The sequence below is a fragment of the Macaca nemestrina genome, chromosome 5, assembly GCF_043159975.1.
Source record: "Macaca nemestrina isolate mMacNem1 chromosome 5, mMacNem.hap1, whole genome shotgun sequence".
Lineage (NCBI taxonomy): Eukaryota > Metazoa > Chordata > Mammalia > Primates > Cercopithecidae > Macaca > Macaca nemestrina.
In genome coordinates, this window is record NC_092129.1 from 89,252,394 (window position 1) to 89,273,837 (window position 21,444).

At 39.6% G+C, this 21,444-nt stretch overlaps 1 protein-coding gene across 15 annotated transcripts in view; it reads right to left on the reverse strand.

Moving 5' to 3' along the window:
- The window catches only part of LOC105498579 (kelch like family member 32), a 209,120-nt gene that overhangs the window by 72,401 nt on the left and 115,275 nt on the right, over positions 1-21,444 (reverse strand). For 13 of the 15 annotated variants that reach the window (XR_011623526.1, XR_003021909.2, XR_003021908.2 and 10 more), the window contains one exon: positions 2,084-2,182. The exons of the other annotated variants lie outside the window; for them this stretch is intronic. Coding sequence is in view for 7 of the 13 variants with exons in the window: in XM_011770719.3 (XP_011769021.1) it covers positions 2,084-2,182 (99 nt within the window). In the remaining 6 variants the exon portion in view is untranslated. Of the gene's footprint in view, positions 1-2,083; positions 2,183-21,444 lie in introns of those variants that run through there. 15 annotated transcript variants of the gene reach the window in all.

Here is a 21,444-nt window from a genome sequence, read left to right on the forward strand (position 1 = left end):
TTACAAACAGATATAACTATGAGACTATATCAAAATATAAAAGTAGATTGAATTGACCCAGTCTGTGATTTTTATAATCCTAAGAGAGAAGCAGGGTATATATTTTTAAAAGGCTGAAATAAGGAAGGTTTCTACATCGACATGGTACTCATGTAGTCAAAGTTTCCTTCTACAAGTTTGACATCTTGCAATAATCACAGGTAAAAAGTAGAAGTAAAGTTACATGACAAAATGAAAACATTTGTGAAAAGACAGTGAAAATTTCAACCACTATTGAAGAAGCCTGAATAATAACTGTCCACAAGCATGCAGGCATGCTACACTTTTACCTCAGCGCAATAATGAAATGCAGAAGTTAAATTCCAAAGTATACAAGTCACTTAGTATCTCAACAAATCACCTATCTGATGGGAAAGGGGGAAACACCCATGAACCTTTAATGTTCATCTGGAATTCTCACTTACAGAAAATTATAGACTTAGGTATACCCACACACCCCTGCATATACACAGCATTTATAATGTGTATCATGATAACTACTGCTATAACCAAACTGTGTCAACATGCATCACTGATTACTGTCTGCCATGGGGAAAGTGAATCAGGTGATGATGCGTAAAGCCCAAGTTGCAATATTTGATGTAGAAATGTCAAATAAAAGTAATTTCAATTTCACAAGTCAAACACACACTTTTGAAGTCTTATAACCTTTCTACATGATTCCCATTTGCTACAGGCAGAAAGGCATTAAAAATAGCTTTCCCATACCACCTAACAATATTGAGAGGAAAAGAAAGGAAAATAAAGTAAAAAAAAAAATCATTAACCATTTACTGTTAGATTAAATGTGCTGAAATAATCATAAGAATTCCATATACTGTATTTGAATCTTCCTCAGGTGAACATGGCTGACCTTCCTCACACCGTCTCCCTGGGAAGTGCTGGTTCCTATCTTCCAGGGTTGTTGGGAAGATTAAATAAGATGCTAGACTAGAGAGAGCTTTGTAAACTACTTAAGAGGTAATGGAAGTCAATGATAAAAGTATATATTTAAAATGAGAGAAAATGATTTAAAAGGAAAATAAAGTAATTGGGCAGGAAAACAAAACTTTTCTGCTCACTCATATCATGTCATATGCACAAAGACAGTGGCATTACATTGTGTGATGAATTTATTATTTCTTCAAATTATTTTTTTAATGCTATAATAAATGCAAGTGAAGGTGATACCAGTGGGGGAAATGGGAGGATCCTGAAATTGGAAATTAGTTAGTTACGCTCTATAAAGTCCAAGAGACTCATAGCCATACTGTTTGCCTAAGATGCCCCATAGACTCCTATCTAACAAGGAGTTTTCATCCAACCAAGAAATAGTCTTCGGAATCAGAAAGTCCTACCAGCCATATTGCTTCAGGCAAGTTGGATACATTTTAAGTCTCTGATTTTTTAAATCTATAAAAACGGGCAAAGTTATTGTGAGGACTGTCTGGGCAACAACTGTGAACACACAGTCAGTGCGTGGTGTTGGGGAGGTTTCTCTCCCTCGTTCTCATGGGGCCTTTCCTGACCAGCAAATCAGGGCAGGAATACGAACATCACTCATCCCTTCTCTAGCATTTACTGCCTGGGAAGTTCACATGGTAATTAATTACATAGGACTTTGTGATTTACTAGATACTGTTCCTGAAATATTCAATGACTATTAGACTTTTCTTACATTTGTGATTATTTCCATAACCAGACAATATTGCTTCGGACTAGGACTCCTTTCAGCGTCACCTCCCCGGGCCCCTGCAGGGAACCCTGTGCATGGTCACTGAGTTAATCGGCTGCTCAGGGGTCATGGAGACCTAAGGTGGGCAGGACAGTGGAGGAAAACTCCTGCTTCCGTCCGTGATTGGACGCAAGAGCAGCAGCCGCCCTCCTAGGAGCTTCTCAGCTTATGTTCTGGAGAAACTCTGCTACCACAGCCCACACCCCACCCCCACTTTACCTGTCATTCAGCTCCAGTTGGTGGGGGCCAGCTTATGACTGCGGGGAAAGGAATACGAAGGGTGTATGAGCAGGATGCAAGCTCACATACCTGGATGAGATAGTGGGAGCATAAATTAAGAAGCTCCAACAGCTGTAGGTGACTGCCCGCTGCTAGCACATCCTGGATCACACCTGGCTCCAGCAAAATCTGTTTTGTTTTTTTAACAAAAAGAAAACTATCAGTTACACTTAAAAATATAATGCGCTTAATATGTAGATATACCATAGTATATTCAAATTTCTGCTTTACATATTCTATTTCAATTAATATTGTTTCTTTTTATGGAAGTCAGTTCTTCTCTTCCTGTTCTCATTAATGAGCTGTGGCCCTTACTCTAACAGCCAATTTTCTCTTTACCACATGTGCTGATATCATTTCTGTGTGTGAAGCTCTGCAGTTAACCACTTATTTTTTTGTAGGAGGGTATAAACATTTTCAAAGAACAACATAACCCTCAAAATTCAGTCTGTGATGTAATCTTATAAAATACAAAAGAACTGAGTTTTAGTTTTTCAAAGTATATTTCAGAATTTTGCTCTTTAGTAGACCACAGAAACAGGTATGTTAGGGAAAGGGGCATATGTTTCTCCTTGCCATATGAGACCAGAGGTGGATATTACTCCATTTTACTTCTTTTTTTTTTTTTTTTTTTGAGATGGAGTTTCACTCTTGTCGCCCAGGCTGGAGTGCAATGGCACAATCCTGGCTCACTGCAACCTCCGCCTCTCAGGTTCAAGCGATACTCCTGCCTCAGCCTCCCAAGTAGCTGGGATTACAGGCATGTGCCACCACGCCCAGCTAATTTTGTATTTTTAGTACAGACAGGGTTTCACCATGTTGGCCAGGCTGGTCTCGAACTCCAACCTCAAGTGATTCGCCTGTCTTGGCCTCCCAAAGTGCTGGGATTACAGGCATGAGCCACCACGCCCGACCTCCATTTTACTTCTAAGTCCTACAACAGTAAGCTTTATCCGCAAACTTCCATTTTCCTGTTTCTCAGTCTCAGATTCTCTTATCCTTTCTATTTAAAATAAAGGATGTTCAACTAGTATTTTCAGAATACAAAGACATCACATAGAGGTAATGCCTCCTAAGTATCCTGGTGATACCAATTCTTCATTTTGTTAAGTCCAGTTATCTACCTCCTGCTGCCAGCTGTTGAGCAGCTGATCAGGGCTGGAAAAAAGGCACACGACCATGTTGACAAAATTCACGTGAATCACTGCCAGATGCAAGGAGGCCTTTAGTGATGCCCCAGCCCTCCATTCTAACCCATTTCCCCAGCCCAGTGGCTCCCGAAGTCTGGTCTTTGGACCAGCAGCATTGGCATCACCTAGGAACTTACTAAACTGCAAATTCTTGGGCGCCTCCCAGATGTACTGAATCAGTACGTTTCAGGGTGAGGCAACTAGTGTTTTAACAAGTGTCCTGAGTGACTCTGATGCACAGGGAGGCACTAGTCAATTCACCCCTCCACTCTACTACTTCGCCACACTCCTTTCTCAAGCCTCCAACTCCTCCTCTGCCACCGGATTTTCACTTCATGATCCTTGAAAACCTCTTACCACCAAATCTACCAACCCATCTACCTACATCTGTATCAGTACCTTTTGCTCTCTCCAACAGTCCACTTGTGTGCTTGATCCCAACCCCTTCTGCCTGCAACTGTCCCCTCTTGTTCCTGCATCACTATAGGTTCTCTTTCTACTGGATGGTAGGTTTGAAAACCTCAGGGTCATTCTTGACTCTTCTTTTCCTTAGGCCTTATATCCAATTCATCAGTCAGACCTGTTGGTTCTGTCTTCAAAATAGTTTCAGAATCTGATCACTGCTCATGACTCCATCATCACTGCTTTAGTCCAGTCAACTCCTCTTCTTAAACTTAACTGTAATCACCTCCTAGCTAGTTGCCCTGCTTTCTCCTCTTTCTCCTTTGTCCACTCACACTATCTGTTTTAGTAATATCAACCAAACTGGTTCTTTAAAAACACAAATGAAATCATGTCACTCTTTTCATTCAGAACTTTCTGAAGACTTTCCATTTCAATGAAAATAAAATCCAAAAAGTCTTCACTATAACCTAAAAAGTTCTTGAATATGCTGAGCACCTTGGTGTTTACAACTAGTTGTTTGTTCTGCCTGGGCCACTCCCTCATATCCTTCAGATATTGTCTTACCTGAGATGCCTTCCCTGACCATCCTATGTAGAACAGTGACCCACCCCTGAACAGCAATCATTCCCTAGCTCCTAACTTTGTTCTATTCTTCACCATAGTGCTTACCACCTCACATTATATATCTTTTTGCCTATTTGCTTATTTTCCTCTGCTCACTGTAAGTTTCAGGAGAGCAGGGACTTAATCTATTTTGTATCCCCAGCACTCAGAACAATGTCCAGCACACATAGCTGTTGCTCAATATTCATGAAGTTATTTTGATGTAATAACTGATCTCTACACATATTTTTAATTCAGAATCAATTTTAACTAATTTTATAAGAAAGAAAAAAGGACTCTATATTTCTAAGCTAGCAAAGAAGTGAAAAAGTCAAGCACATGTGGCAAAAATGCTAACCCTCATCTTATTCTGAAAAGTCTTTATAGCTCCTTTTCCATCTAGTCAGAAAGAGAAACCCGAATTTCTCCAACTCCTCAAGGAAGGAGGCTTTGACTGACATTCAGGAAATTACTGTAGCTCCCATCAGAGGAGCAAGGATGTCATATAGTCTTGCAGAAGAGGCAAGGCCTAAGGAGGAGAATGGGGAATAGATGGATTAGAAAGGTTGGTTTTAGCCTTTAAATCCTGTCAGTTGTGCTCATTTCACACAACTGGTATTTGTGATAACCTCCAAGGCTCACTAGTAGCAAACACAAAGACAGAGATCACAGAGAGACAAGATGAATATTCCATAGCATGTGTTACACATCCAGCAGGCGGACTTCCAGAAGCCTGCACATGAAAAAGCCATATGGCGATTGTTTTTGTCTTTTTAAAATTTTTTTGTTTTGTAGTTTTTTCCTTCCACTCATTATAACATAAGTTTTCTAAAATATGCTTTAGCAGAGAAAATCTCTAAGTGCTCTTAAAGGGGTGGAGAAAGAAACCCTACCAGGACAGCTGTTCTCACTTACGGAAACAGAACCAGTGTTTGCAAACCTCACTGTACCAGAGACTTTTAATTCAGCTTTGTTGCTCTTTGGTGACTGACCGTTCAAATATATTTTTCCAGGAAATTTGTGTTTGGCCAGCAATAAAATCAAAGGTCCAATCTCCTCATGATTTACAGTGTGTTGAATTTATCTGTCACCTGCCTCAAAGGACTGGCCAAAAGAACAACCTCTGCAGAAAAAAGGGATCTCAAACACACAGGTTTATGGAGAACAATTAAGACAGCTGCATTTAACTTCTGCCAAGCATTATATTTAGGTATTTCTGAAACATACCCATCAACATGCAGTCTTACACTCAAACCAGGATGAACAGGAAGAAGGGTCACTCAAGGACCACCTGCAGGAAGGAAGAGATGTTCCCCAAGATCTGAAAGCACACAGGGTGGGAATAGGAGCTAATGTGAGTGGCCTGACACATCCAGTCACTCATCAGTCTGGAGGAGCATATCGCAGCTAGAGGCATAAACAGTGGACAAGACACAATGTCTTAATAACAAGAGATCAAGAAAATGCTAGATGCATAAAGCCAAGTGCTCCAGAATCCAGTGGCAGGGGAGTGGGGTGGGAAGGGGGACTGGGGGAAAAAGAAACCCTAAAAGAAGCCAAACTAGGCTAGGCATTGCCTCTACCCTCCAGTGATGCTCACTTGCTTGGGTGGAGCTCACCCGTAGAGCTGGGGCCTCTCCAGATTTGCAAACAGGTTTTGATGCAACCAGGAGCAAACTTAGGTGGGGGTATGAATGTTTCTTGTTCACAGGACTATCTGTATAGAGGATTCTTTCCCCGCCTGACCTGCAGGTGGCAGAACACAATGGGCTGTTCACAAATGAGGGATGCTGGACAGTGCTAGCCGGGAGGTCATCTCTAGCCTCACCTCACCAAGTAATGAGATGTGGTCAGGAACCGACCCAGGAATCCCTCCTGCAACTTGTAGCAGTCAAGGTCATATGAATAAGAAGGCCACAGCTGATTCCCATTCCAAATGCTGAAACTCTACACTCTACACTCATTTTGGCAGGCATAAGAACTGACCAGTGGCTCTATTTAGGGTGACACAGAACGATGTGGCAAAGTAATAGTGTAAAACCCACAAGTGCAGGAGAAGGGGATGGGTACCTGGTAGGAGAAATTATGTCAGAATTCAGTCATGGGGTGGCCCAATCACCCTGCTGGTAGGAGGCATGCTTGAATACTCTGGGCCAACATGTCCTCTGCTCACCAATCCAAGCAAGGTTGGTAGCAGACAGGTGAATTTGCATGATCTTCAATGAAGGCCCTCTAAACTGCAATAAGACTGGGATTCTTGGTCTCCAGGAAGAATATGGTGCCAGAATCTGGTGAAAGAGGAGTGAAATGGGACCTGAAGTGAGATTCTGTGCAGGGCATGATGATGTGGGCTACCTCAGTCAGTGCCCACACCTCACATGAGGGTTCTGGGAGGGTGGAACTGGGACTGAGCAGTGGGAACAGGGACACCCCACAGTCCCCACGGCATCCCTGCCCCTCCTTCTTCAGCTCATCCTCCTGGATCATCAGGTGTCTATTCTCTCAATTCTGTCTTCTTTTTCTCTTTATTTTCCCTCTCCCTTTTACCTTGCCTCTTGGATTGGTCACTGGTAGTGACTGTCTTTAACAGCCATGGTAAGTCTCATTGTGACCTTTTTTTTTTTTCCTGCCTGTGAACAAGTGAGTTAGCATCTTCAGAAAATTTTGTATTTTCAGATCTTCAAAGCCATCTTCTTCATTTCTTGCATAAGGAGATTTTTAAATTACTTGCTTCTTGGTTTACGTGTAGAGTAGACTGAAGGATTTGAGCATGTTAAAGTCAGACAACTAAGGTCTTTAGTAAACACACATACGATGTGTGCAAATGAACAACATGCTTTTGCAAGCAAAACAAGCGCTTGCACAACTGCAAATTAAAGTAGTCTAATATCATTTATGAGAATAAATGAATGCATTTTCTCCCTTCTTCATATTTTGTTTCTTGGGGATTTTTTTTTCTATACAGTATTACAGAATGGCAAATTATCAGAATCTTGAACTTATAATCATCAAATGAACTGGATACAACAGCATAAATAGCTTTTAAATGATCATATATTCAATATACATAAAATGTTTTGCATAAAGTTCTTTATGACAGAATTCTCACAGATAGAACATGAAACACAAGATCTATCTAGCTATGAGAAATTGCCACCAATCTCTTTTAGTTTCAAAACCACTGCACTAAGGACTTTGTATCCACAAGGTGGCACCCATTTAAAGGAAAAGAATTTTCTAAATTGAATCATGCACTGCACATCTATATCTGACACCTGAAGTTTATTTTTAAGAAAGAAAAACATAGTTCAAGTAAGGATAATAGAATACATGAATTCCAATTTCTAAATGTTGTGATCATATTGGGAAATGTTCATAAATATGTCTGTTGAAGTGTTCCATTTGAGCAATACTGGCTAGAATTCAGTAGTTCTCTATAAATCAGAGAATTCAAACTTTTGAGGCTTGTATTTGGAAACCGTCACCATGTAGCCCCAACCTGTTGTTAAAAACTTTTCTCCAATTCATGACCTTCTGGTTCCTTTGCTAAAGCCAGTAATCCACTAGTCTCTACACTCAGGCAATACCTTTTTCTCCATCGTCAATGTCCTCCTCATTTCTTTAATTTCCATATGTCAAAATCCTACTCATTTCAAGATTCAATTCTAAATCCACTCCTTATACAAAGCTTGGCAAGATCTCTCCCCACCCGTACCTCATCCTGGGTCTCTACAGATGTCTGGGGAACTAAGCCTATGTGTTCCAGGTCACACTGTCTGCTTTCAAATCCTGGCTCCTACCTTTGCTGATAGAATTAACTTGGGAGAACAGCTCAAATCCAGGTGCCTCAGTGTTCTTATTTGTACAGTGAAAGTAATGACGTCTACCTCAAAAACTGTTTTAAAGGACCAAGAAAATGCTTGCGTATCATTACAGTTGTGTTGCCTATATGTAACAAAACAGCTTAAACAAATATGAGGGTTACTTTTCCAATAACATTTGGATTAGGCAGCTTAGAGTGGCAACCAGCTTCCTTGTATTTTCCTGCTTGGCAAATCTTAGGCTGTGGTTTCATGGTCTCAAATTGGCTGCCATACCTCCAGGCATTACATCTACATTCAAAGCAGAAAGAAAGGAGAGGGCAAAGAACAAAAATCATTTGCCAGCTGAGTCTGGCATTGTTTATCAGAAAAACAATAGATTTCCTACAAACACTGTTGCAGAGACTTCCACTTACATCTCATTGGCTGGGTGGCTATACATAGCTGTAAAAGAGCCTGGGAAATTAAATTTTTATGGCTAGATGCACAATTGTCCCAAATCAAAGTAGATTTCTTCATAAAGAAAAAAGAAGACTCCACCTCTGGGGACAGGGCATAGCTAAACAAAAAGCAGCAGAAACCTCTGCAGAGGTAAATGTCCCTGTCTGACAGCTTTGAAGAGAGCAGTGGATCTCCCAGCATGGAGGTTGAGATCTGAGAATGGACAGACTGTCTGCTCAAGTGGGTCCCTGACCCCTGAGTAGCCTAACTGGGTGACATCCCCCACTAGGTGCAGACCAACACCTCACACCTCACACGGCTGGGTACACTCCTGAGACGAAGCTTCCAGAGCAAGAATCAGACAGCAACACTCGCTGTTCAGCAATATTCTATCTTCTGCAGCCTCTGTTGCTGATACCCAGGCAAAGAGGATCCAGAGTGGACCTCAAGCAGACTCCAACAGACCTGCAGCTGAGGGTCCTGACTGTTAGAAGGAAAACCAACAAACAGAAAGGACACCCACACCAAAACCCCATCAGTACGTCACCATCATCAAAGACCAAAGGCAGATAAAACCACAAAGATGGGGAAAAAGCAGTGCAGAAAAACTGGAAGTTCAAAAAATCAGAGCACATCTCCCCCTCCAAAGGAACGCAGCTCATTGCCAGCAACGGAACAAAGCTGGACAGAGAATGACTTTGAAGAGTTGAGAGAAGAAGGCTTCAGTCAATCAAATTTCTCAGAGCTAAAAAAGGAACTATGTAACTAGCACGAAGAAACTAAAAACCTTGAAAAAAGATTTGACAAATGGCTAACTAGAATAACCAATGTAGAGAAGTCTTTAAAAGAACTGATAGAGATGAAAACCATTAACATGAGAACTACGTGACAAATGCACAAGCTTCAGTAACCGACTCGATCAACTGGAAGAAAGAGTATCAGCGACTGAAGATCAAATAAATGAAATGAAGCGAGAAGAGAAGTGTAGAGAAAAAAGAGTAAAAAGAAATGAACAAAGCCTCCAAGAAATATGGGATTATGTGGAAAGACCAAATCTACGTCTGATTGGTGTGCCTGAAAGTGATGGGGAAAATGGAACCAAGCTGGAAAACACTCTGCAGGATATCATCCAGGAGAACTTCCGCAACCTAGTAAGGCAGGCCAACATTCAAATTCAGGAAATGCAGAGAACACCACAAAGATACTCCTTGAGAAGAGCAACTCCAAGACACATAATTGTCAGATTCACCAAAGTTGAAATGAAGGAAAAAATGTTAAGGGCAGCCAGAGAGAAAGGTTAGGTTACCCACAAAGGGAAGCCCATCAGACTAACAGCAGATCTCTCAGCAGAAACTCTACAAGCCAGAAGAGAGTGGGGGCCAATATTCAACATTCTTAGAATTTTCAACCAAGAATTTTATATCCAGCCAAACTAAGTTTCATAAGGGAAGGAGAAATAAAATCCTTTACAGACAAGCAAATGCTTACAGATTTTGTCACCACTAGGCCTGCCCTACAAGATATCCTGAAGGAAGCACTAAACATGGAAAGGAACAACTGGTACCAGCCGTTGCAAAAACATCCCAAAATGTAAAGTCCATCGATGCTAGGAAGAAACTGCATCAACTAACGAGCAAAATAACCACCTAATATCATAATGACAGGATCAAGTTCACACATAACAATATTAACCTTAAATGTAAATGGACTAAATGGTCCAATTAAAAGACACAGACTGGCAAACTGAATAAAGAGTCAAGACCCATCAGTTTGCTGTATTCTGGAGACCCATCTCACATGCAGAGACACACATAGGCTCAAAATAAAGGGATGGAGGAAGATCTACCAAGCAAATGAAAAACAAACAGACAAAAAAAAGCAGGCATTGCAATCCTAGTCTCTGATAAAACAGACTTTAAACCATCAAAGATCAAAAGAGACAAAGAAGGCCATTACATAATGGTAAAGGGATCAATTCATCAGGAAGAGCTAACTATCCTAAATATATATGCACCCAATACAGGCGCACCCAGATTCATAAAGCATGTCCTTAGAGACTTACAAAGAGACTTAGACTCCCATACAATAACAATGGGAGACTTTAACATCCCACTGTCAACATTAGACAGATCAACGAGACAGAAAGTTAACAAGGATATCCAGGAATTGAACTCAACTCTGCACCAAGCGGACCTAATAGACATCTACAGAACTCTCCACCCCAAAGCAACAGAATATACATTCTTCTCAGCACCACTCAACTACATGGAAACTGAACAACCTGCTCCTGAATAACTACTGGGTACATAACGAAATGAAGGCAGATATAAAGATGTTCTTTGAAACCAATGAGAACAAAGATGCAACATACCAGAATATCTGGGACACATTTAAAGCAGTGTGTAGAGGGAAATTTATAGCACTAAATGCCCACAAGAGAAAGCAGGAAAGATCTAAAACTGATACCCTAATATCATGATTAAAAGAACTAGAGAAGCAAGAGCAAACACATTCAAAAGCTAGCAGAAGGCAAGAAATAACTAAGATCAGAGCAGAACTGAAGGAGATAGAGACACAAAAAACCCTCCAAAAAAATCAATGAATCCAGGAGCTGGTTTTTTGAAAAGATCAACAAAATTGATAGACCGCTAGCAAGACTAATAAAGAAGAAAAGAGAGAAGAATCAAATAGATGCAATAAAAAATGATAAAGGGGATATCACCACCGACCCCACAGAAATACAAACTACCATCAGAGAATACTATAAACACATCTGTGCAAATGAACTAGAAAACCTAGAAGAGATGGATAATTTCCTGGACACTTACACTCTCCCAAGACTAAACCAGGAAGAAGTTGAATCTCTGAATAGACGAATAACAGGCTCTGAAATTGAGGCAATAATTAATAGCCTACCAACCAAAAAAGTCCAGGACCAGACGGATTCACAGCCGAATTCTACCAGAGGTACAAGGAGGAGTTGGGACCATTGCTTCTGAAACTATTCCAATCAATAGAAAAAGAGGGAATCCTCCCTAACTCATTTTATGAGGCCAACATCATCCTGATACCAAAGCCTGACAGAGACACAACAAAAAAGGAGAATTTTAGACCAATATCCCTGATGAACATCGATGCAAAAATCCTCAATGAAATACTGGCAAACTGAATCCAGCAGCACATCTAAAAGCTTATCCACCACGATCAAGTGGGCTTCATCCCTGGGATGCAAGGCTGGTTCAACATACGCAAATCAATAAACGTAATCCAGCATATAAACAGAACCAAAGACAAAAACCACATGATTATCTTAACAGATGCAGAAATGGCCTTTGACAAAATTCAACAACCCTTCATGCTAAAAACTCTCAATAAATTCGGTATTGATGGAACATATCTCAAAGCAGTAAGAGCTATTTATGACAGACCCACAGCCAATATCATACTGAATGGGCAAAAACTGGAAGCATTCCCTTTGAAAACTGGCACAAGACAGGGATGCCCTCTCTCACCACTCCTGTTCTATATAGTGTTGGAAGTTCTGGCTAGGGCAATCAGAGAAAGAAATCAAGGGTATTCAGTTAGGAAAAGAAGAAGTCAAATTGTCCCTGTTTGCAGATGACATGATTGCATATTTAGAAAACCCCATCATCTCAGCCCCAAATCTCCTTAAGCTGATAAGTAACTTCAGCAAAGTCTCAGGAAACAAAATCAATGTGCAAAAATCACAAGCATCCTTATACACCAGTAACAGACAAACAGAAAGCCAAATAATGAGCGAACTCCCATTCACAATTGCTTCAAAGAGAATAAAATACCTAGGAATCCAACTTACAAGGATGTAAAGGACCTCTTCAAGGAGAACTACAAACCACTACTCAGTGAAATAAAAGAGGACACAAACTAATGGAAGAACATACCATGCTCACAGATAGGAAGAATCAATATTGTGAAAATGGCCATACTTCCCAAGGTAATTTACAGATTCAATGCCATCCCCATTAAGCCACCAATGACTTTCTTCACAGAATTGGAAAAAACTGCTTTAAAGTTCATATGGAACCAAAAAAGAGCCCACATTGCCAAGACAATCCTAAGCCAAAAGAACAAAGGGAATTAAACAATGAGATCACTTGGACACAGGAAGGGGAACATCACACACTGGGTCCTATTGTGGGGAGGGTGTAGGGGGGAGGGATAGCATTAGGAGATATACCTAATGTATGTGACGAGTTAATGGGTGCAGCACACCAACATGACACATGTATACATATGTAAGAAACCTACACATTGTGCACATGTACCCTGGAACTTCAAGTATAATGATAATAATAATAATAATAATAATAATAATAATAAAAGATTTTGTTATGGTGAAGCCGTTCACTGAATTAAAACACTATTTTTGTAATTTGGAAAGAAAAACTGTATAAAATGAAAAAAAAAAAAGAAAAAAGAGGAAATGAATATGGGGTAGGCAATCAGGGCATTGGCCATGGGACTTAGCACATATATATATGAGGAAAACTACAAACTCTGAGAGAAATCAAAGAAAAATTAAATAAATGAAAGATGGTCCATATTTGTGAAGAAAAAGAACTCTATATTGTCAAGATGTCAGTTCTTCCCAACTCGATTTATAGATTCAATGTAATCTTATTCAAAATCCCACAAAGTTACTTTTTGTGTATTAACAAACAGATTCTAAAGCTTACATGAAGAAGCAAAAGACCCAGAATAGCCAGCACCATGTTGAAGGAGAACAAAGTTGGAGGACTGACAATACCTGCTTCAAGACTAAAAATACTACAGTTATCAAGAGAGTGTGACATTGGCAAAAGAAGAGAGAAAGAGATCAATGGAACAGAACAGAGAGCCGAGAAACAGACTCACATAAATATGGTCAATGAAGGAGCACTGATAATATTATACTATAGATAATATAATAATAATGGAGAAAAGATAATCTTTTCAAGAATGAAGCTGGATCAATTGGACACTCACATACAGAAAAATGAATCTGGACACAGCTCTCAAATCCTTCACAAAAATAAACTCAAAAGTAAAATGCAAAACTAGAAAACTCCTACAAGGTAACACAGAAGAAGAGTTAGATAACTTTGGGTATGATGATGACTTTTCAGATACAACACCAAAAACATGGTCCATGAAAGACATAATTGATAACTTGGAGTTTTTTAAAATTAAAAACTTCTGCTCTACAAAATACACTATTAGGAAATTCAGAGGACAAGCCATGGGCTAGGAGAAAATATTTGCAAAAGATACATCTGCTAAAGGAATGTTATCTAAAATACCAAAAAACTCTTAACACTCAACAATAAAAAAATGAACCATCTGATTTTTTAAATGGGGGGGTGGCAAAAGACCTGAGTGGATACCTCACCAAAGAAGATAGGTGGCAAATAAGCATATAAAAAGATGCTCACATAGGAAAACTGCATTTTTGTACATATTTTGTTAGATTTATACTTGTTTAATTTTGGGGGTACTGATTTCTTAGAATAGTTTTAACTTTTTAAAACAGTCCCCTAAACCCAAAAGATGAATAATATGTTGTGATACATGAAAATTACATGAAATTCAAATTTTAGTATAAATAGAGTTTTATTATAACATAGCTATGCTTATTCATTTACATATTTGTCTCTGGCAGTTTTCATGCTACAACAGCTAAGTTGAGTAGTTTCAAAATAAACTTTATTTACTTTAGACAGGGTCTCACTATGTTGCCCAGGCTGGTCTCGAGCTCTAGGGCTCAAACGATCCTCCCACCTCGGCCTCCCAAAGTGCTGAGACTATGGGCGTGAGCCACTGCACCCGGCTCTGACAGAAACTTAATATGGCCTGAATTATTTACTACCTGGCCCCTCACAAAAAAGTTTGCTGATCCTTGGTCTAGAGTATAGGTAGGGGCTGGGAGTCAATAGCATAAGAAAATAGCAAGTTATTTGTCAATACCAAATCACTTGGGTCTGGATGACATCACCAAAGAAGCTAGTTGGATTAAACAGGAGGGTTCTGAAGCAGGAAGGATTTGAAGCCTACAGAGTGGGGAGGAGCAAGCAAAGCCACCTGGAAAGGAGTGATGGGAAGGCCGGTGGTGGCACAGAATAAAAGCCCACAGTGAGCAGTGTCACACAGGCCAAGAGAGAAAAGTCAGGCTGGCTATGTTGCATGAAGCTGCGAGGTCACATGTGACAGTATTTAATTAGATTTGGTGATATTTGTGACTGCCAAGAACAGTTTTAGTGGAATGATGAAGATGAAAGCCTCCAGACTTGGAGTGGAAAAGTGAGTGATAAATGAGTGAAAGTGAGGAAAAGTAACTTTATGCAATACTTTTCATAAGCTCTGCTGTGAGAAGAGTCAGAGAAATAAATGGTAGCTCAAGGGGAATATAGAAATAAGAAAGGGATTTTTTTTTAAACAGGGTCTCACTCTGTTGCCCAGGCTGGGGTGCAGTGGCACAATATTGGCCCACTGCAATCTCCGCCTCCCGGGTTCAAGCAATTTTTCCACCTCAACCTCCCGACTAGCTGGGAGTACAGGCACGTGTCACTGCGACTGGCTAATTTTTGTATTTTTAGTAGAGACAGAGTTTCACCATGTTGGCCAGGATGGTCTTGAATTCCTGGCCTCAAGTAACCCACCTGTGTCGGCTTCCCAAAGTGCTGGGATTACAGGCATGAGCCACCACACCTGGCAAGAAAGGAATTTTTAAAGGTGAGCAATAGAGAGTGTTTACATGCTGTGGAAATAATGCAGTAGAGGAGAAACTGATGACAGAAGAGACTCAGCAGGATGACAGGAGTGATATCGGACAGAGTCGGAGGGAGTGGATCTGGACCCTACATGGGGAGATTAGTCTCTGACAGTTCAGGGATACCCCTCCCACCGTAAAAGATGGATATACCCAGAATAAGTTCAGAAACAGGGAGGGTTGAGAATTTGATGGTAAGATGATGAAGATCTTCCTTTCTGTTTCTATTTTCTCAACAGACAGTGACTTTTCCTTACGATATGTGTACTGGAGGTGGGTTAGTGAGGGGAACGCCTTTAAAAAGAGAAGAGAGGGAGTGAGAAACTCATCAAGAAGAGGAAAGCAAATTTACGAGAGAAACAAATTAACATTGCCTGGCATTGGGTATCTGTCTGAGATTTGGGGTCATGGATTTGAAGTGAAAACAGTGACTTTCTCCAGTGACAACCAGCAGAATTGATTCTTACAGTTGGATTCAACCAATAATTCTCCAAAGATGCCACAGGCTGCAGTTAATTTTTATTCCCTCGTATATTTTTTTTTTAGACAAGGTCTCACTCTGTTGCCCAGGCTGGGATGCAGTGGCATGATATCGGTTCACTGCAACCTCCGCCTCCTGGGTTCAAACAATTCTTCCACCTCAACCTCCCGACCAGCTGGGAGTACAGGCTGTATTCTTTGGGCTGTGCCAAGTTGTTCCTACTTTGACAGATACATGATACATAGAGATGAACAGCCATCATTGGTTTTTAAAATGCTATATCTATCTATTCAATTACTATAGAATAAATGGCTATTTTTTTCTTCCTGCAAAGTATAATGCAAATTACTGTCTTATTTTTCAGGCAGTCCTTGACAAAGTACTACAACTCAATTATCCATTCTCCTACCTGAATTAGTGTAACTTTTGAAGCATCAAACATACTCAGGTATTTTTCTATGCTATATATGCAAATAATTCAGATCCCTGCTAATCCATTTCTTAAAGATGCAATGGTGTGTTGATCTGGCATTTCCAATCACAGTTTGACCTACTGTGAGAAAGCATCAATGTGCATTTTCTCATCAATGCCTCCCTAACACCTAGTAAGTCCTTAGTATATAGTAGGTGCTCATTAAGTATTTGCTGAATTAATGAATCTCAATTTGAGAATAAAATATAAATGGATGGTTTTTATGAAGTATACAAAAATAAAATATTCACAAGTTAGAGTATTCAATACATTCAAATTATGCCTTCATTTGAATGTTCTCATCATTATTTTACTCAAATGGAATATATACTTCCAATATAAATCTTCTTAAAAGTATTGTTTAGCAAATTATTTATCCTGATATTAATTACAATGACCATATATTTTTGCTATCAAGTTGCTTTCTTTTTAAGAAACTTAAATTAGAATTGTAAAACTCCCATACACTGCTGCTTCATACAAATACTGAATGCTTCCACCAGAGGGCTCAAGAATTCTATTTTAAGGAAAAAAGAATTCCTTATTATGAATATTTAAGGAAAAGTGAAAGAAAAGAAAGAAAATAAGGTGTTTTGTAGTCTATGCATATACTACGTGTAGTCTATGTATTCTGTAGTCTATGTGTAGTATATACACAGACCGCAAAATGTCTATGTATGAATGCGTAGTATATAAATAAAAATGCATAGTATATAAATAAAAGGCATAGTATACAATAAATTTATTTAATACATTTATTATATACTATGAATATAATATAATATGCATATTAATATAACATAATAACATATAAATGCATAGAATATAAATAAAAAATGTACTTACATCTTATCTAATTCCAGAAAAGAAGTTAAAGTAAATTATAATCACAAAATCTTTGTGAAATCACATAGACATATGGGCATCTGAAGAAAATGGGCATCCAAAAAAAAGCAGAAAGATAACATATAACATGTAAGTAAGTGAGAATTTGGAGTGAAAATATTTTTTTACCTTTATTCTTATTAATAATTTTGTAAAAATTTGGGTCATGTTTTTTCATTTTCAAAGATTAAAAAGTTATTTTTATAGAATTTGCAGTATCCTTATTTTTAGTGCGGAAACAAGGACGAAAACAATTTGGGAAGTGTGTGGAATGATTTATTTATGGAGCAAGCTGGGAATTTGGAGGCACTTCATTTTCATAGGCAGAACTAATGGGCTGTAGCACCACTTTATTCATGCCTACAACTAACATTAAGATCCCTCTGGGATTTCAAAACCGTTCAGAAGGAGGTCTCAAATCTTTTTATTCTGTCTATTTACTTATTATCTTCTCTGCCTCATTTCAAAAAGGATCTGAGGCGTCAATACAAGCATTTAAATATTAAGAATAAAAATAACTCAAAGCAAGAGAAAAGAGGAAACAATATGAGGTCAGGAGTGTGTGTGTGTGTATGTGTGTGTGTTTATCCATCCTCATAACTATTATAAGTGGGTCACAAATGTGGCTCTATGCTTCCTAGCATCAAAACCGAAAAAAATATATAACCTAATGCAAGATTAAAAGGTGAAAATACTAGGGAGAATTCTAGCTTCTCCAGACCCCAAGATGTAATGGAAATTTCCCAGCAGACATTAAGAGGGTTATTGAATGATTTGCTTGATAATACTTCTAATAATACTATCAGAAGTATATTTTATAGAACATTGCATACAAAGTGAAGGTTAATAACAAGATTATTTAAGACCCAAACATCCAGTTTTCTGGTTTTCTGGCTTGATCTAGGTATCAAATTTAAAATATTTAAGAAGTCCTTCTCAATGGAGTCAATACTACCTTCTCAGGGAAATTTGGAAATTTGCTTGGATATTTCTGGTCCTCCCACAAGGGTGGGCAATATTGGCCTTTATTGGGCAGTGGTTGGGAGGTTAGATGGCAGGCAGCACACAGGGCGGTCACCAACCACAAGGACTGACCTACGGCCTGCATGCTGGAATGCCCTGCTGGGTGTGCACAGAAGTGAAACATTTGTTTATACAGACTGAAGCCCCGGACGTAACTCTGTTTTACATATTAACACATTCTTTGCTGTTCTGTGTCAAAACACACTGGCTTTTCCAGGAATGCTGCCACCATAAAAACAAAGAGAAGACTGTTACTTTGTTTTGTTTAGAATTTTACAATACCAAGGTTTGTTCATTATTTTGGAAAATCATGTCACATGCCACCTGGGATCTGTCCTTGTGGTATCTGAGTTGCCAGTACAACATTCATTCAGTGAGCGTGATCTCGGCTCACTGCAGCCTCCACCTGCTGAGTTCAAGCAGTTCTGCTGCCTCAGCCTACTGAGTAGCTGGGATTACAGGTGCCCACCACTACACCTGGCTAATTTTTTTATTTTTTAGTAGAGATGGGGTTTTACCACGTTGGCCAGACTGGTCTCAATCTGCATCTGCATCTGTATCTGCATCTGCTGTCCCAATCACGGCGATTCTCCCTATAGGTGCAGACAGGTGACTATTTAATCATGTCTTTTGGAAGGGTTGTGCCCCAGCATGTACACACTGAAATGTAAAGGATTTTAAACACAAACTTCTTTTCTTTTGTTTGTTCTTTTACATATGGTTAGGAAATTCTATCGGTGCTTAGAGTAATTTGTGTAAGTATGTTATATTGTCTAGGAATTCCACTTTAGGATAGTAAGGTGGTCTTTTTATATTAAGGACTGACAGTTGAGGTTGAGAACCACCAAGCCAGATGAATAGACTGCATATCTTTTGGGCATCCTTTATGTGTAAAATTTCTCCTAAATGAACTTTTAGTAAGAGTTGTCCAGAAAACAGGATAAGGCTGGAGTACAATTGTTCTTTTTTTCTGAATAAGACAAAAAGTTCACGTACTTTAAAAATCCATCAATAGGCTGATATCTTCTTATGAAATTTAAGGAACTAACTGAGACTCCCCACTACATAAATGATTAACCTCGCTTCACTAAGATGATTTGAGGGAGCACCTAAAGGAAGGATCGAAATTTTTTTAGGAAATGATTCTGAGTGCAGCCAACACTCAGAAATTCCCATGATCAAGGAGGAACAAAGTTGTAATGATTTCTGTGCTGTTTACCCACCATGGCAAAGAAAAAATCTCAGATGCACACCATGAATTATGAAATGTGTAGCAATGGAACTTTCTGTCGAAACATTCAAAAGAAACAAGTGCACAGAAGTGCAAAACCCACTGAGTTAACTAGGAGGGTTGATCTACTGTTTGGAGTTACTGGATACTCGCCATTTCTACTTTGGAGAATGTCAGAGAAAGACTGTTTATTGCCCCACCTATGACAATAAAACCATTATCAAAAGCAAAAAGGAAATATTTCTTTTTCTATTCCCAATACTGGCAATGGGGTAGGGTGGGAGGTGCTGAGAGTTGGAAGGAGAGTTGGAGGAAAGAACAAGAAATTCAGCTCATTTGAATGGATTTTTACATAAGGGAGATATGGTTAAAACACAGAAGGGGCCACACTCATCCTTGTCATCTAATATTATCTAAGACATCTGGAGACCCTCACAGTGTTATCAGTGTGCATGATCTGTACATGTGACCTCAGGCACCTTAGCCCACAGTGGGTTCCTCAGCACAAAATTGGTGCCAGAGAAGATTATAATGCTGCAAGAATATTGTTCAAACACATGTGTTTTTTTGTTTGTTTGAGATGGAGTTTCGCTCTTGTTGCCCAGGCTGGAGTGTAGTGGCGTGATCTCAGCCTCCACCTGCTGAGTTCAAGCAGTTCTGCTGCCTCAGTCCACTGAGTAGCTGGGATTACAGGTGCCCACCACCACACCTGGATAATTTTTTTATTTTTAGTAGAGATGGGGTTTTGCCACATTGGCCAGGCTGGTCTCAAACTCCTGACCTCAGGTGATCTGCCCACCTTGCCCTCCCAAGGTGCTGGGATTACAGGCGTGAGCCACCACATCCAAGCCCACATTGCGTTTTCATTAGGTGACTGAGTTTAATAATATCCCAAAGGAAAATGTCTGTGCCTGAAATGTGACTATTACTCAAGTAGAAGGCTAGACTAATGTAATAGAGTCTGCCCCTATTTTTGTTATTTCACTCCTGATGGCTTTCAAGCCCCACCCTTCCCTATTTCCCTGCTTGCCCTACATCTGAGCAAAGGTTTAAAAAAGCCTGAAAACTCTCTCCAAAATACACAAGGCCTGCCTAAAGGTAGCCCTTGCTCCTGCCCCACAGTAAAAGCCAAAGCCAGCTATACCTCCACGCTCTCTCAAGCCATTTTTGCACCTGCTTAGGAGTCACCCTGCTCTCTCCAGAAAGCCTCATATGTGAGGAATAAACTTTTTCACATTCTGTTGGGGTATGTTGCATTATCAATCTCAACATCCAAATCAGATTTTGGGTTGGGGGGTGGGCATTCTATTTCTGCCAAGTGACTGCAAGACAATGAAGACATAAATTTGTAAATTATTTGGGAAAAACAAGAATACACTTTTCAAAAATCAAAACATACTGAATTGGAAAGCTAATCTTAGAAGGGTGGCCACAGTCAAACTTCTTTGCACAGAGACATTTTAGACATGAATCTGCTGAACGAATGGCTTTATACATTTTTGCAGCACAAACTACACTCTGAGCACATTCTGACTGGACAGCACAGAGACATTTAATAAAGGAGAACAGACTGGCGTGAAGCAGAGACTGTCACTTAGAATTGGCCCTGCCCTACAGGTGGGAGGCCCTCCTACATGACTACAGCTGTTCTCTGTGAGAAAGAGACAGGTCTTGGGACCAACAAAGCTGTTCATATTTTATGACTTCACCCCCAAACAGGAAGCAGACTAATCTACTTGTTTGTTTCAATAATACACTGATAAAAGAGAAAATCTCCCCCAAGGCAAATAACTAGTTTCAAAAGATCTAAAAAAGCAAAAAAGTCCCTGATGAAATTCAAACTTCCTCTTTTGTTTCACCCTTCTCAAACTTTTCATGTCAACACTCCAGTTATGGACTCAGGCACAGCTCTGACAAGAAGGTGAGGAGAAATGTCACTTTCTGCAAAATTCAAAATCAAGTAGTCCCCCCTGTCATCGACAGTTTCATTTTCTACGGTTTCAGTTACCCATGGTAAACTGCAGTCCAAAAATATTAAACAGAAAATTCTAGAAA